Source organism: Falco naumanni, chromosome 15, assembly GCF_017639655.2.
Source record: "Falco naumanni isolate bFalNau1 chromosome 15, bFalNau1.pat, whole genome shotgun sequence".
NCBI lineage: Eukaryota > Metazoa > Chordata > Aves > Falconiformes > Falconidae > Falco > Falco naumanni.
Window position 1 is genome coordinate 21,185,611 of NC_054068.1, and position 12,433 is coordinate 21,198,043.

The 12,433-nt window shown below is 72.6% G+C and overlaps 3 protein-coding genes across 5 annotated transcripts; 2 read left to right on the top strand and 1 right to left on the bottom strand.

Annotated features, from left to right (window-relative positions):
- Positions 1 to 601: 601 nt before the first annotated feature.
- Positions 602 to 3,113, bottom strand: LOC121098007 (chymotrypsinogen 2-like). 2 transcript variants are annotated; one of them, XM_040615529.1, is made up of 7 exons: positions 3,065 to 3,113; positions 2,821 to 2,924; positions 2,625 to 2,704; positions 2,434 to 2,512; positions 1,440 to 1,620; positions 845 to 978; positions 602 to 763 (listed from the first exon to the last, which is right to left on the bottom strand). In XM_040615529.1, exons 1-7 carry the CDS (start codon positions 3,111 to 3,113, stop codon positions 602 to 604), a joined length of 789 nt encoding a protein of 262 aa, XP_040471463.1. The 2 variants fall into 2 exon arrangements, with proteins under 2 accessions (XP_040471463.1, XP_040471462.1); XM_040615528.1 differs by having other exon boundaries at positions 3,044 to 3,113.
- Positions 3,114 to 4,361: 1,248 nt separating this feature from the next.
- LOC121098013 (chymotrypsinogen 2-like) lies at positions 4,362 to 6,875 on the top strand. Of its 2 annotated transcripts, none has more exons than XM_040615540.1 (7): positions 4,362 to 4,431; positions 4,552 to 4,655; positions 4,772 to 4,851; positions 4,964 to 5,042; positions 5,857 to 6,037; positions 6,499 to 6,632; positions 6,714 to 6,875. In XM_040615540.1, the coding sequence occupies exons 1-7, from the start codon at positions 4,362 to 4,364 to the stop codon at positions 6,873 to 6,875; spliced, it is 810 nt and encodes a 269-aa protein (XP_040471474.1). The 2 variants fall into 2 exon arrangements, with proteins under 2 accessions (XP_040471474.1, XP_040471476.1); XM_040615542.1 differs by having other exon boundaries at positions 4,362 to 4,410.
- A 1,211-nt stretch (positions 6,876 to 8,086) lies between these two features.
- Positions 8,087 to 12,241, top strand: LOC121097926 (probable D-lactate dehydrogenase, mitochondrial). Its single transcript, XM_040615362.1, is given in 12 exon segments — positions 8,087 to 8,190; positions 8,336 to 8,448; positions 9,108 to 9,249; positions 9,323 to 9,464; positions 10,048 to 10,207; positions 10,273 to 10,472; positions 10,549 to 10,677; positions 11,360 to 11,487; positions 11,567 to 11,657; positions 11,731 to 11,786; positions 11,788 to 11,843; positions 11,916 to 12,241. Coding segments are annotated over 12 exon segments (1,446 nt in total). The 5' UTR covers positions 8,087 to 8,127; the 3' UTR covers positions 12,082 to 12,241.
- Positions 12,242 to 12,433: the final 192 nt, after the last annotated feature.

Here is a 12,433-nt window from a genome sequence, read left to right on the forward strand (position 1 = left end):
GTGTCCCCCTGTCCCCATCACTGCTCAGGTGTCCCTGCCCAGCCAGGTGGCCCCATATCCAGCTGTACCCATAAGTGGCCAGCTGTCCCCATGCCTGCCTGCCCATCTGTGCCCACTCCTGGCCTGGTATCAGCACCCAGACAGGTGTCCCCAGATCCAGCTGTCCCCATGCCCAGACAGGGGTCTCCACCCAGCCAGGTGTCCCCATACGCGTCTGTCCCCGTGCCCAGACAGGTGTCTCCCAGGCCACCTTTCCCTGTGCCCAGCCAGGTGTCCCCTTGTCCCTCTGTTCCCATGCCCAGCCACGTGTCCCCGTAGGCATTGATCCCCGTGCCCGGTCTGCTGTCCCTGACCAGCTAGGTGTCCCCATATACGTCTACACCCATGCCTGCCCAGCCAGCTGTCCCCATGCCCACCTGTCCCCATGCCCAGCCAGATGTCCACACCCAGCCAGGCGTCCCCATGCCCAGACAAGTGTCGCCAAGCCTCCCGCATGCCCCTGCCCACAGCCACCTGTCCCCCGGCTGCCCCGCACACCTCCCGCCCACCCCGCTGTGGCACAAGGACGCAGCACGGTGGGTGGCAGCGTTTATTGCCAGCCTCAGTTGGCCTGCAGGATGGAGTTGATCCAGCTGCGCAGCTTGGTGACGCGGGCGTAGACGCCGGGCACGTTGGGGTCGCAGGTGCTGCTGCCCCAGGAGACGATGCCCACCAGGTTCCAGACACCGTCCTTCTGGCACACCAGCGGGCCCCCGGAGTCGCCCTGCGGGCAGCGGGTGAGCGCAGGGGCTGGGGAGGGGGGCGCGGGGGGCACGGGGGGCACAGGGGGGCTGGGAGCACCTACCATGCAGGAGGAGGCACCGTCAGCACCGGCGCACACCATCACGTCGGCGATGCGGAACCCCCAGAACTGCTTGCACTGCGCGTTGGTGAGCAGGGGCAGGGCCACCTGCTGCAGCACCGCCGGCGTCTGCGAGGCTGCGGGCGAGCGGGGCGGCATCAGGGCCAGCACCGCGGCCGCGACTGGGACCAGGACAGGGAGGGGTGTAGGGAGAGGGATGTGCGCAGGCATGAGGACGAGGACGAGGACGAAGATGAGGACGAGGACGAGGATGAGGATGGGGATGGGGATGGGGACGGGGAGGGAGAGGAGGGCAGGAGCGGTTGTGGGTTGGAACTTAGGGATGGGGATGGGGACAGAGATGGGGCTGGGGGGAAGGATGGGTACAAGGACGGGGCTGGGGATGAGGAAGGGGACAGGGGTGAGGATGGGGCTGGGCCTGAGGCTGAGCATGGGGATGAGGCTGAGCATGGGGATGAGGCTGAGCATGGGGATGAGGACAGCGATGGGGCTGGGGAAGGGTACGGGGATGAGGAAGGGGCCAGGGAGGAAGGCAAGGATGGGGCTGAGGCTGCGCGGGGGCAGGAAAGCGCAGTACCGTTGGGGTCAGTGAGCCCCCAGCCGGTGGTGACACAGGTCATGCCCCCCGGGAAGTCATCAGTGGCCTGGGGCAGGCAGACGGGGGACACGCGGGCTGACATCCGCGCCGGAGTGGCCAGTTTGATCAGGGTGATGTCGTCACGGATGGTCAGCATGTTGAACTTGGGGTTCTTGAAGACCTGGAGCAGGCAGCACCGCTCCCAGCGCCTGCCTGCACCCTTGGCCAGGGCGCTGGGCGCCGGGGGCTCCCTGGGGACCAACAGGGACCCCGGGGGCCCGCGGGGAACCCAGAGGATGGCCCTGTGGGCCCTGGGCTGGTGGGGTCTCTGGGCTGCAGACCCGGCCCCTGGGGCACAGGGCAGCAGGGACATGGTGGGGACTCACAGGGACCGCAGGGAGCAGAGCCCAGGTCCTGGGCTGGTGGGGACACAGGGAGCAGACCCCAGCCCCTGGGGCACTGGGCCGTGGGGACGCCCCAGGGACACCAACAGGGACTCAGGGGCACCACGAGATGGGGCAGACCCCAACTCCCTGGCCAAGGCGTGCCCAGGGAGCAGGGGACAAGCCCCAGCACTGGTGGGTGCCAGGGAGCAGGGCCAAGCACTGGTCTCAGGAAGACGGGGCCACCAACGCGCCTGTGGCCCACCCGGGGCTGCTGCTGGCCGGGACCTCGGGGCTGCTCAGGGCCCCTCAGGGCAGCCCCCAGCCCGCGGGCACTGGGGAGCAGGGACAGCCCAGGTCACATCACCTGTGGGGATGGATGAAGGGGACCCTGGGGGCCTGACCCCCATCCCTGGGGGGTCCTGCGAGTGCGGTCCCAACTCCAGGCATGAGGGGGAGCAGGGACACCCCGGGGGACCCCAGCCCAGGAACGTGGGGCACCACAGACACCCCTGGGACCCTGACCCCCAGGACGAGGGGACCCGGACCCCCGGGGCTTCTCATGGTGGCCGTGGGACCCCGCAGGCACGCGGCCCCCATGCCGGTGGTACCTTCTCGATGGTCAGCTTCTGCTCGTCAGGGGTGGTCGCGTCCTGGTCGTATGCGCCCACCACCACGGTGTCGGTGGTCCTGGGCACGGGCAGGCGCTGAGCACCGGGCACAGCACAGGGACAGGGGGTTCCCTGGGGACCCGGTGCACCCACCCAGCCCCGGGGCGGCCGGCAGCAGAGCCAGCACCTACCTGACGCCGCAGTGGGCAGCGGTGACCACCCAGTTCTCGCTGATCAGAGACCCGCCGCAGAAGTGGAAGCCGCTGTAGCGCTGGCGGGCAGAGCTGCGTCAGCACCCGGCACCGCCGGCACCGCCGCCGGCGTGCTCTGTGCCCGGCCCCCACCCCAGCACCCACCCTGCCCCCCCTTGGGCGCCCAGACACTCACCTGGAGGGACACCTGCCACGGCCAGGACCCCGGCACCGCCGGCTCCCCGTTGACGATGCGGTTGTAGCCGCGGATGACGGGAGTGATGGCGGGCACGCCACAGCCTGCGGGGCACAGGCAGCCGTGGGACGGGGGCTCCAGCCTCCCCGCCCCCGCGCCCCCCCAGTGCCACCGCCCCCCCAAGCCCCTCGCCCGCCCCGCCGAGCCCCGCAGCCCCACGCACTCTCCACGGAAAGGGCGGCACGGGCAGAGCCCGCCAGCGCCAGGCAGCTCAGCAGCCACAGCAAAGCCATCGTCACTCGTGGGGACAGACCCTGCCTGGGGCTCGGCGCCTCTTATACGCGCTGCTGGGCACGGCCCCGCTGCCGGCCTTCACACCACGGCCTCGGCAGGTAGCGTGGCACCGGGCAAGTGCCAGGACGGGGCCTGGGAGCGTGGCACCTGGAGCCAGTGGCCTTGGCTGGGGCTGTGGGACAGCACTGGTGGCAGCTGAGTGCTGGCTTCGACATGCTCCTTGGGCTGGTGCTTGGCCAGCTGTCACCAAGCCACGGGGTGGCCGGGGTTGGAAGGGACCTTGGAGTTCACCTGGTCCAACCCCAGCAGGGCTACCCAGGGGCTGTTCTGAGTAGCTCCATGGACGTGTGACTGCTGGCACAGCGCCAGCCCGGCACCACGGCCATCGCTCAACTCCTGGCCTGGCCCCAGGGGGAACTGTGACCCCATGCCGCAGCTGGGCAGCGCTTGGTAGAGCTCTGTAGCCCAAACCCTGGTGCTGGTGGCACCGGGCTGCCTCGTGCCAGCCACGGTGAGCGGCAGCCATGGCCGCGGCAGGCAGAGCACAGCCAGCAGGTCAAGGGAGGGTGCCTGCCCCAAGGTCAGCACTGGGGAGGGGGAGGCCACCCCTGGAGTCTGGGTCTGCTGCTGAGCTCCCCAGTACAAGAAAGACAGGGACATACTGGACAGAGTCCAGTGAGGTGTGGAAGGGACATGACCATCTCTGACGGCAAGAGGGAAGGTGCAATGGGACAGAGCTCGGCTCTTTCCTCTGGTGCCCAGTGCCAGGGCCAGAGACAGGGTGACAATGTGACATGCAGGAGGTTTCCTCTGACCATCAGGAGACATATTTTCACTGTGGGGTGACTAAGCACTGTCACAGGTGGATCAGGGCAGCTGTGGAGTCTCCATCCATGGAGCTACTCAGAAGCCACCTGGCAACAGTCCCTGGGTAGCCCTGCTGGGGTTGGACCAGGTGAACTCCAAGGTCCCTTCCAACCCCGGCCACCCCGTGGCTTGGTGACAGCTGGCCAAGCACCAGCCCAAGGAGCATGTCGAAGCCAGCACTCAGCTGCCACCAGTGCTGTCCCACAGCCCCAGCCAAGGCCACTGGCTCCAGGTGCCACGCTCCCAGGCCCCGTCCTGGCACTTGCCCGGTGCCACGCTACCTGCCGAGGCCGTGGTGTGAAGGCCGGCAGCGGGGCCGTGCCCAGCAGCGCGTATAAGAGGCGCCGAGCCCCAGGCAGGGTCTGTCCCCACGAGTGACGATGGCTTTGCTGTGGCTGCTGAGCTGCCTGGCGCTGGCGGGCTCTGCCCGTGCCGCCCTTTCCGTGGAGAGTGCGTGGGGCTGCGGGGCTCGGCGGGGCGGGCGAGGGGCTTGGGGGGGGGGGGGCACTGGGGGGGGCGGGGGGGCGGGGAGGCTGGAGCCCCCGTCCCACGGCTGCCTGTGCCCCGCAGGCTGTGGCGTGCCCGCCATCACTCCCGTCATCCGCGGCTACAACCGCATCGTCAACGGGGAGCCGGCGGTGCCGGGGTCCTGGCCGTGGCAGGTGTCCCTCCAGGTGAGTGTCTGGGCGCCCAAGGGGGGGCAGGGTGGGTGCTGGGGTGGGGGCCGGGCACAGAGCACGCCGGCGGCGGTGCCGGCGGTGCCGGGTGCTGACGCAGCTCTGCCCGCCAGCGCTACAGCGGCTTCCACTTCTGCGGCGGGTCTCTGATCAGCGAGAACTGGGTGGTCACCGCTGCCCACTGCGGCGTCAGGTAGGTGCTGGCTCTGCTGCCGGCCGCCCCGGGGCTGGGTGGGTGCACCGGGTCCCCAGGGAACCCCCTGTCCCTGTGCTGTGCCCGGTGCTCAGCGCCTGCCCGTGCCCAGGACCACCGACACCGTGGTGGTGGGCGCATACGACCAGGACGCGACCACCCCTGACGAGCAGAAGCTGACCATCGAGAAGGTACCACCGGCATGGGGGCCGCGTGCCTGCGGGGGTCCCACGGCCACCATGAGAAGCCCCGGGGGTCCGGGTCCCCTCGTCCTGGGGGTCAGGGTCCCAGGGGTGTCTGTGGTGCCCCACGTTCCTGGGCTGGGGTCCCCCGGGGTGTCCCTGCTCCCCCTCATGCCTGGAGTTGGGACCGCACTCGCAGGACCCCCCAGGGATGGGGGTCAGGCCCCCAGGGTCCCCTTCATCCATCCCCACAGGTGATGTGACCTGGGCTGTCCCTGCTCCCCAGTGCCCGCGGGCTGGGGGCTGCCCTGAGGGGCCCTGAGCAGCCCCGAGGTCCCGGCCAGCAGCAGCCCCGGGTGGGCCACAGGCGCGTTGGTGGCCCCGTCTTCCTGAGACCAGTGCTTGGCCCTGCTCCCTGGCACCCACCAGTGCTGGGGCTTGTCCCCTGCTCCCTGGGCACGCCTTGGCCAGGGAGTTGGGGTCTGCCCCATCTCGTGGTGCCCCTGAGTCCCTGTTGGTGTCCCTGGGGCGTCCCCACGGCCCAGTGCCCCAGGGGCTGGGGTCTGCTCCCTGTGTCCCCACCAGCCCAGGACCTGGGCTCTGCTCCCTGCGGTCCCTGTGAGTCCCCACCATGTCCCTGCTGCCCTGTGCCCCAGGGGCCGGGTCTGCAGCCCAGAGACCCCACCAGCCCAGGGCCCACAGGGCCATCCTCTGGGTTCCCCGCGGGCCCCCGGGGTCCCTGTTGGTCCCCAGGGAGCCCCCGGCGCCCAGCGCCCTGGCCAAGGGTGCAGGCAGGCGCTGGGAGCGGTGCTGCCTGCTCCAGGTCTTCAAGAACCCCAAGTTCAACATGCTGACCATCCGTGACGACATCACCCTGATCAAACTGGCCACTCCGGCGCGGATGTCAGCCCGCGTGTCCCCCGTCTGCCTGCCCCAGGCCACTGATGACTTCCCGGGGGGCATGACCTGTGTCACCACCGGCTGGGGGCTCACTGACCCCAACGGTACTGCGCTTTCCTGCCCCCGCGCAGCCTCAGCCCCATCCTTGCCTTCCTCCCTGGCCCCTTCCTCATCCCCGTACCCTTCCCCAGCCCCATCGCTGTCCTCATCCCCATGCTCAGCCTCATCCCCATGCTCAGCCTCATCCCCATGCTCAGCCTCAGGCCCAGCCCCATCCTCACCCCTGTCCCCTTCCTCATCCCCAGCCCCGTCCTTGTACCCATCCTTCCCCCCAGCCCCATCTCTGTCCCCATCCCCATCCCTAAGTTCCAACCCACAACCGCTCCTGCCCTCCTCTCCCTCCCCGTCCCCATCCCCATCCCCATCCTCATCCTCGTCCTCGTCCTCATCTTCGTCCTCGTCCTCGTCCTCATGCCTGCGCACATCCCTCTCCCTACACCCCTCCCTGTCCTGGTCCCAGTCGCGGCCGCGGTGCTGGCCCTGATGCCGCCCCGCTCGCCCGCAGCCTCGCAGACGCCGGCGGTGCTGCAGCAGGTGGCCCTGCCCCTGCTCACCAACGCGCAGTGCAAGCAGTTCTGGGGGTTCCGCATCGCCGACGTGATGGTGTGCGCCGGTGCTGACGGTGCCTCCTCCTGCATGGTAGGTGCTCCCAGCCCCCCTGTGCCCCCCGTGCCCCCCGCGCCCCCCTCCCCAGCCCCTGCGCTCACCCGCTGCCCGCAGGGCGACTCCGGGGGCCCGCTGGTGTGCCAGAAGGACGGTGTCTGGAACCTGGTGGGCATCGTCTCCTGGGGCAGCAGCACCTGCGACCCCAACGTGCCCGGCGTCTACGCCCGCGTCACCAAGCTGCGCAGCTGGATCAACTCCATCCTGCAGGCCAACTGAGGCTGGCAATAAACGCTGCCACCCACCGTGCTGCGTCCTTGTGCCACAGCGGGGTGGGCGGGAGGTGTGCGGGGCAGCCGGGGGACAGGTGGCTGTGGGCAGGGGCATGCGGGAGGCTTGGCGACACTTGTCTGGGCATGGGGACGCCTGGCTGGGTGTGGACATCTGGCTGGGCATGGGGACAGGTGGGCATGGGGACAGCTGGCTGGGCAGGCATGGGTGTAGACGTATATGGGGACACCTAGCTGGTCAGGGACAGCAGACCGGGCACGGGGATCAATGCCTACGGGGACACGTGGCTGGGCATGGGAACAGAGGGACAAGGGGACACCTGGCTGGGCACAGGGAAAGGTGGCCTGGGAGACACCTGTCTGGGCACGGGGACAGACGCGTATGGGGACACCTGGCTGGGTGGAGACCCCTGTCTGGGCATGGGGACAGCTGGATCTGGGGACACCTGTCTGGGTGCTGATACCAGGCCAGGAGTGGGCACAGATGGGCAGGCAGGCATGGGGACAGCTGGCCACTTATGGGTACAGCTGGATATGGGGCCACCTGGCTGGGCAGGGACACCTGAGCAGTGATGGGGACAGGGGGACACCTGGCTCTTGAGGAAACCTGGCTGTGCATGGGGACAGATGGCCACGGAGACATCTGGATGGCCAGGGACACCTGGCTGGGTATGGGGACAGATGGATGTGGGGACACCTGGCAGGGAGGGGACACCAGTCTGGACACGGGGACAGATGCATATGGGGGGGGACACGTGGCTGGGCATGGAGACAGGTGGACATGGGGGACACCTGTCTGGGCAGGGACCCCTGGCCGGGCATGGGGACAGATGGCCAGGGGGCGTGGGGACTCCTGGCTGTGCGTGGGGACAGCTGGCCGGGAGGGCTGGGGGCGCGGGGCCATGTGGCCCCATGGGGGCAGCGACCCCGGCCGGGTGTGGGGCCCCTGGGCGGGCGCGGGGGACACCCGGGCGCGGGGACACGGGGCCGGGCTGGGAGCACGTGGCTCCCACGGGGACACGGGGCCGGGGGGGGCGCGGGGTGACCCCTTCCCGGCGCGGGCCGGGGGGGGCCGGGGCTGGGGGCACAGGGCCCGGCGGGGGGGGCGCTGGGCGCAGCCCCGGGGCCGCGGCCGGAGCCACCTTAAGGCGGCGGCGGCGGCGGCGGCGGCGGCGGCGGGAGGGGGCGGGCGGCGGCGGGGGGGCAGGTCCCGCCCGGTGCCGTCCGTGCCCGTGCCCAGCATGGCCCTGCGGCGGGGGCTGGGGCTGGGGGCGGCGCTGTGGCGCCGGGGCTGCTGCTCCAAGGTGGGGCCGGGGGGCGCGGGGGTCCGGGGGGCGCGGGGGTCCGGGGTGTGGGGTACCCGCCGCGGCCCCGCCTGTGGGTGAGGGTCCTCCCGGTCGGACTCCCCGCCCCCGCCGCCGCCCTGACGGGGCCCTCGTCCCCCCCCAGCGCCCGCTGCCCCCCGACTTCGTGGCGGCCCTGCGGGCGGTGGTCGGGGCCCCCAACGTCTCCACGGCCCTGGCGGTGCGCGAGCAGCACGGCCACGACGAGTCCATGCACGCGTGGGTGCCGGGGCTGGGCTGGGGGGGCTGGGGCGGGGAGGGGTCCGGGCAGAGGAGGGGGGGGGGGAGGGGAGGGGAGGGGTCCGGGCAGGGGAAGGGTCTGGGCAGAGGAGGGGAACCAGCATGGGGAGAGGCCGGGTCTGAGCAGGGGAGGGGGCTGCACAGGGCCAGGCCGGGCAGGGCAGGGTCCCGGGGCAGGGGCAGCGTCTCCCCCGGGGCAGGGTCTCCCCCGGGGCCGGGTCTCCCCCGGGGCTGGGTCTCTCGGGGCAGGGTCTCCCCCGGGGCAGGGTCCCTCCCGGGGCAGGGTCTCTCGGGGCAGGGTCTCCCCCGGGGCCGGGTCTCCCCCGGGGCAGGGTCTCTCGGGGCCGGGTCTCCCCCGGGGCCGGGTCTCTCGGGGCAGGGTCTCTCGGGGCGGGGTCTCCCCCGGGGCCGGGTCTCTCGGGGCAGGGTCTCTCGGGGCAGGGTCCCTCCCGGGGCAGGGTCCCTCCCGGGGCAGGGTCTCTCGGGGCTGGGTCTCCCCCGGGGCAGGGTCTCTCGGGGCAGGGTCTCTCGGGGCAGGGTCTCCCCCGGGGCAGGGTCCCTCCCGGGGCAGGGTCTCTCGGGGCAGGGCCCCTCCCGGTGCCGCCCCCCGCAGACCCGTGCCCCGCCGTGCCCCCCAGCTGCGCGCCCCCGGACGCGGTGGTGTGGCCCCGGGCGGTGGGGCAGGTGCAGGAGCTGGCGGCGCTCTGCCACCGCTGCCGCGTGCCCATGGTGCCCTTCGGCACCGGCACCGGCCTGGAGGGCGGCGTCAACGCCGTGCAGGTACGTGCCCCCGGCCCCCCCCCCCGGGTCGGCGTGCCCGGCCGTGCCCAGCCCCTGCGGTGCCCCCCGCCAGGGCGGCGTCTGCTTCGACCTGAGCCGCATGGACGCCGTGGCGGAGCTGAGCCTCGAGGACTTCTCGGTGGCGGTGGAGCCCGGCGTCACCCGCAAGGCCCTCAACAGCCGCCTGCGCGGCACCGGGCTCTGGTTCCCCGTCGGTACCGTGGGCAGCGGGGCGCGGGGCCGGGGGGCAGGCCTGGGGGTGCTGGGGACAGCGGGAGGGCTGGTGGCGCTGGGGGTGCTGGAGGGACTGGGGTGCCCGTGGGGCTGGGGGCGCTGCGTCCGCAAGAGTGCGGGGCGTCCCCGGGGGCGCGGGGGTGTCGTGGTCCCAGGGCCCCTGAGGGTGCCCATGGGTGTGCCGTGGCCCCCGGGGTTGCTGGGGAGCCCATGGGGCTGGGGTGCCAGGGGTGCGGAGGTCCCCGTGGGGTGCTGGGGTCGCAGTGGTACTGGAGGGGTTGTGCCGTGGTGCCAGGGGTGTCAAAGGGTGCCCGCGGAGCTGGGGTTGCCGTGGGCCATGGTGTGCTGGGATTCCCGTGGCACTGGGGATGCTGTTGTCCCAGAGGTGCTGCAGCTGCCCACAGGTGTGCCGTGGTCCCGGGGGTGCTGCGGGTCCCCGCTGAGGTGCCGTGGTCTCCGCAATGGACGGGGGGTGTGGTGGGGCTGGGGTCGCGGGTGCTGAGCGGGGGCAGCACGGGGGCTCACGGGGCCCCGTCACACGTCCCTGCCCCCGTCCCCCCGCAGACCCAGGGGCGGATGCCTCGCTGTGCGGCATGGCGGCCACAGGCGCCTCGGGCACGAACGCGGTGCGCTACGGCACCATGCGGCCCAACGTGCTCAACCTGCGCGTGGTGCTGCCGGACGGGCGCCTGCTGCACACCGCAGGCGCCGGGCGCCAGGCCAGGTGGGCGCTGGGGCCAGCTGGGCCGGGGGGGTCCGCGCCGGCGCCTGCTCACCAGGCTCGTGCAGGAAGCGCGCGGCCGGCTACGACCTGACGTCCCTCTTCGTGGGCTCCGAGGGCACCCTGGGCTTCCTGACGCAGGCCACGCTGCGCCTGCACCCCCTGCCCGAGGCCGTCGCCGCCACCGTCGCCACCTTCCCCAGCGTGCGGGCGGCCGTGGCCTGCACGGTGCAGGTGCTGCAGGCCGCCGTGCCCGTGGCGCGCATCGGTGGGTGCCGGGGCTGGCGCGGGGCCGGGGCTCCGGGTGCTGGTGGCCGGGCTCAGCGCCGCCGCCTCCCGCCCAGAATTCCTGGACGAGGTGATGGCAGATGCCTGCGGCCGCTACAGCGGGACGGGGCTGCCGGTGGCACCCACGCTCCTCCTGGAGCTCCACGGCTCCCGGCAGGGCCTGGCGGAGCAGCAGCGGCAGGCGGGTAGGGATGGCACCGGGCTGGGGCTGGGGGCTTGGGGCGGTGTGGGGGCCAAGTGCTGGGGATGGGTGCTTGGGTGTGGGGGCCGTGGTGGGCACCCGCAGAGGAGGGATGGGTGCCCAGGGTCAGGGGGCCCAGCGGCGTCGCGGGGAGCAGGACAGTGCTGGGGGGCCACGCCACGCCTCTGGCGTCAGTGACGGCTGTGCAGGGCCTGGGGCAGGGTGACCAGGGTGCCTGGGGCAAGGCGCGGGTGCCCAGCAGCGGGGGTTGTTGGTCCTTGGTGTCCCCAGGGCAAGGGACGGGTGCCCAGCGCGTGGGTCTGGGGGGCCGGGGTCCACGGGTCCTGTGGGTGTGGGCGGGTGCCCTGAGGGAGGGCCGGGCACCCGGGTCTGGGGACAGGGACACACACCAGGGGTGGGTGCCCAGGGTGGTACCTGGGAAGTCACCAGGGTGAGGGGTGGGTGCGTGGGCTGGGGGTCTGCTGGGGGGCCGGGGACCCGGGGCTGTCCCAGGGGGGACGGATGAGCGCCCAGGGAGAGGGAACGGGGGCTGTCCCAGGGGTACGGGCGGGTGCCCGGTGCCGGTGCCAGGGTTGCGGGGCGGGCGGGCTCTGGGGGTGCGGGGGCGAGGGCCAGGGGTGCGGGGGGTCCCGTCGTGCCCCGCGGCAGGGTCCCGGCCCCGGCAGAGGAGATGGTGCGGCTGAACGGCGGCTCCGTGCCGGCCTGGTCGGAGGAGCCGGAGGAGCGTGGGCGGCTGTGGGCCATGCGGCACAGCGCCTGGTACGCCGCCCTGGCGCTGCGGCCCGGCTGCCAGGTGAGGGCCGGGCACGGGGGCGACGGCGGCAGCGCCCCGCGGAGCCACATGTGCCACGGCTCTGCCCTGCCCGGCCCAGGGCTACTCCACGGACGTCTGCGTGCCCATCTCGCGCCTGCCCGACGTGGTGGTGGAGACCCAGCGGGACCTGCGGGACTCCGGCCTCACCGGTCAGCGGGGCGGGGGGTGGGCTGGGGGCTGCCACGCTCCGCACCGCTCCCCGCCTGACCCGCGGCCCCGCAGGCCCCATGGTGGGACACGTGGGCGACGGCAACTTCCACTGCCTCCTCGTCTTCGACGCCCGGGACCCCGGCCGAGGCGCAGCGCGTCCACGCCTTCGCCCAGCGCCTGGGCAGGTGGGCCGGGGGCGCCGCGGGGGGCCGTGGGCACCGGGGGGTGTCCCTGTGCTCTGACGCCCTGTCCCGCAGGCGGGCACTGGCGGCGGGGGGCACCTGCACCGGGGAGCACGGCGTGGGGCTGGGCAAGCGGGCGCTGCTGCGGGAGGAGCTGGGCCCGGAGGGGCTGGACACCCTGCGCCGCATCAAGGCTGCGCTGGACCCCCACAACCTCATGAACCCCGGCAAGGTGCTCTGAGGGGGGCAGCGGCACCCAGGCGGGCCAGGGGCCACAGCCCCCAGGGTTGTGGCTGGGCTGGGCTTGCTGCCCTGCCCTGCCCCCTGCCCTGTTCCCCCAAATCCTCTCATCCCCCCTCCTGGGGGTTGGGCACCCCCAATAAAAACCCTCCTGCACCAAAGTTACCATGCGCCATGATGTCTTTTTGGGGGGGACTGGCCACCCCAGCTCCTCCCTAGGGGGTCCATGTCCCGAGCAGTGCACACACAGACACCCACAGGCCAGGGGGACTGGGGGGTCCCACTTCAGCCAGGTCCCCAGAGCTGGTGCTGCAGAGCTGGGAGCTCTCTGGGACAGGCTGAGCGCCGCCGTG

Coding starts and splice junctions, on each gene's coding strand:
- LOC121098013 (XM_040615540.1), top strand. CDS start 4,362: ATGGCTTTGCTGTGGCTGCTGAGCTGCCTGGCGCTGGCGGGCTCTGCC. Junction 4,852..4,963: donor GCTGCCCACTGCGGCGTCAG/GTAGGTGCTGGC, acceptor GCCCGTGCCCAG/GACCACCGACACCGTGGTGG. Junction 5,043..5,856: donor AGAAGCTGACCATCGAGAAG/GTACCACCGGCA, acceptor TGCCTGCTCCAG/GTCTTCAAGAACCCCAAGTT.
- LOC121098007 (XM_040615528.1), bottom strand. CDS start 3,113: ATGGCTTTGCTGTGGCTGCTGAGCTGCCTGGCGCTGGCGGGCTCTGCC. Junction 2,705..2,820: donor CGTGGCAGGTGTCCCTCCAG/GTGAGTGTCTGG, acceptor TCTGCCCGCCAG/CGCTACAGCGGCTTCCACTT. Junction 764..844: donor ACGGTGCCTCCTCCTGCATG/GTAGGTGCTCCC, acceptor CGCTGCCCGCAG/GGCGACTCCGGGGGCCCGCT.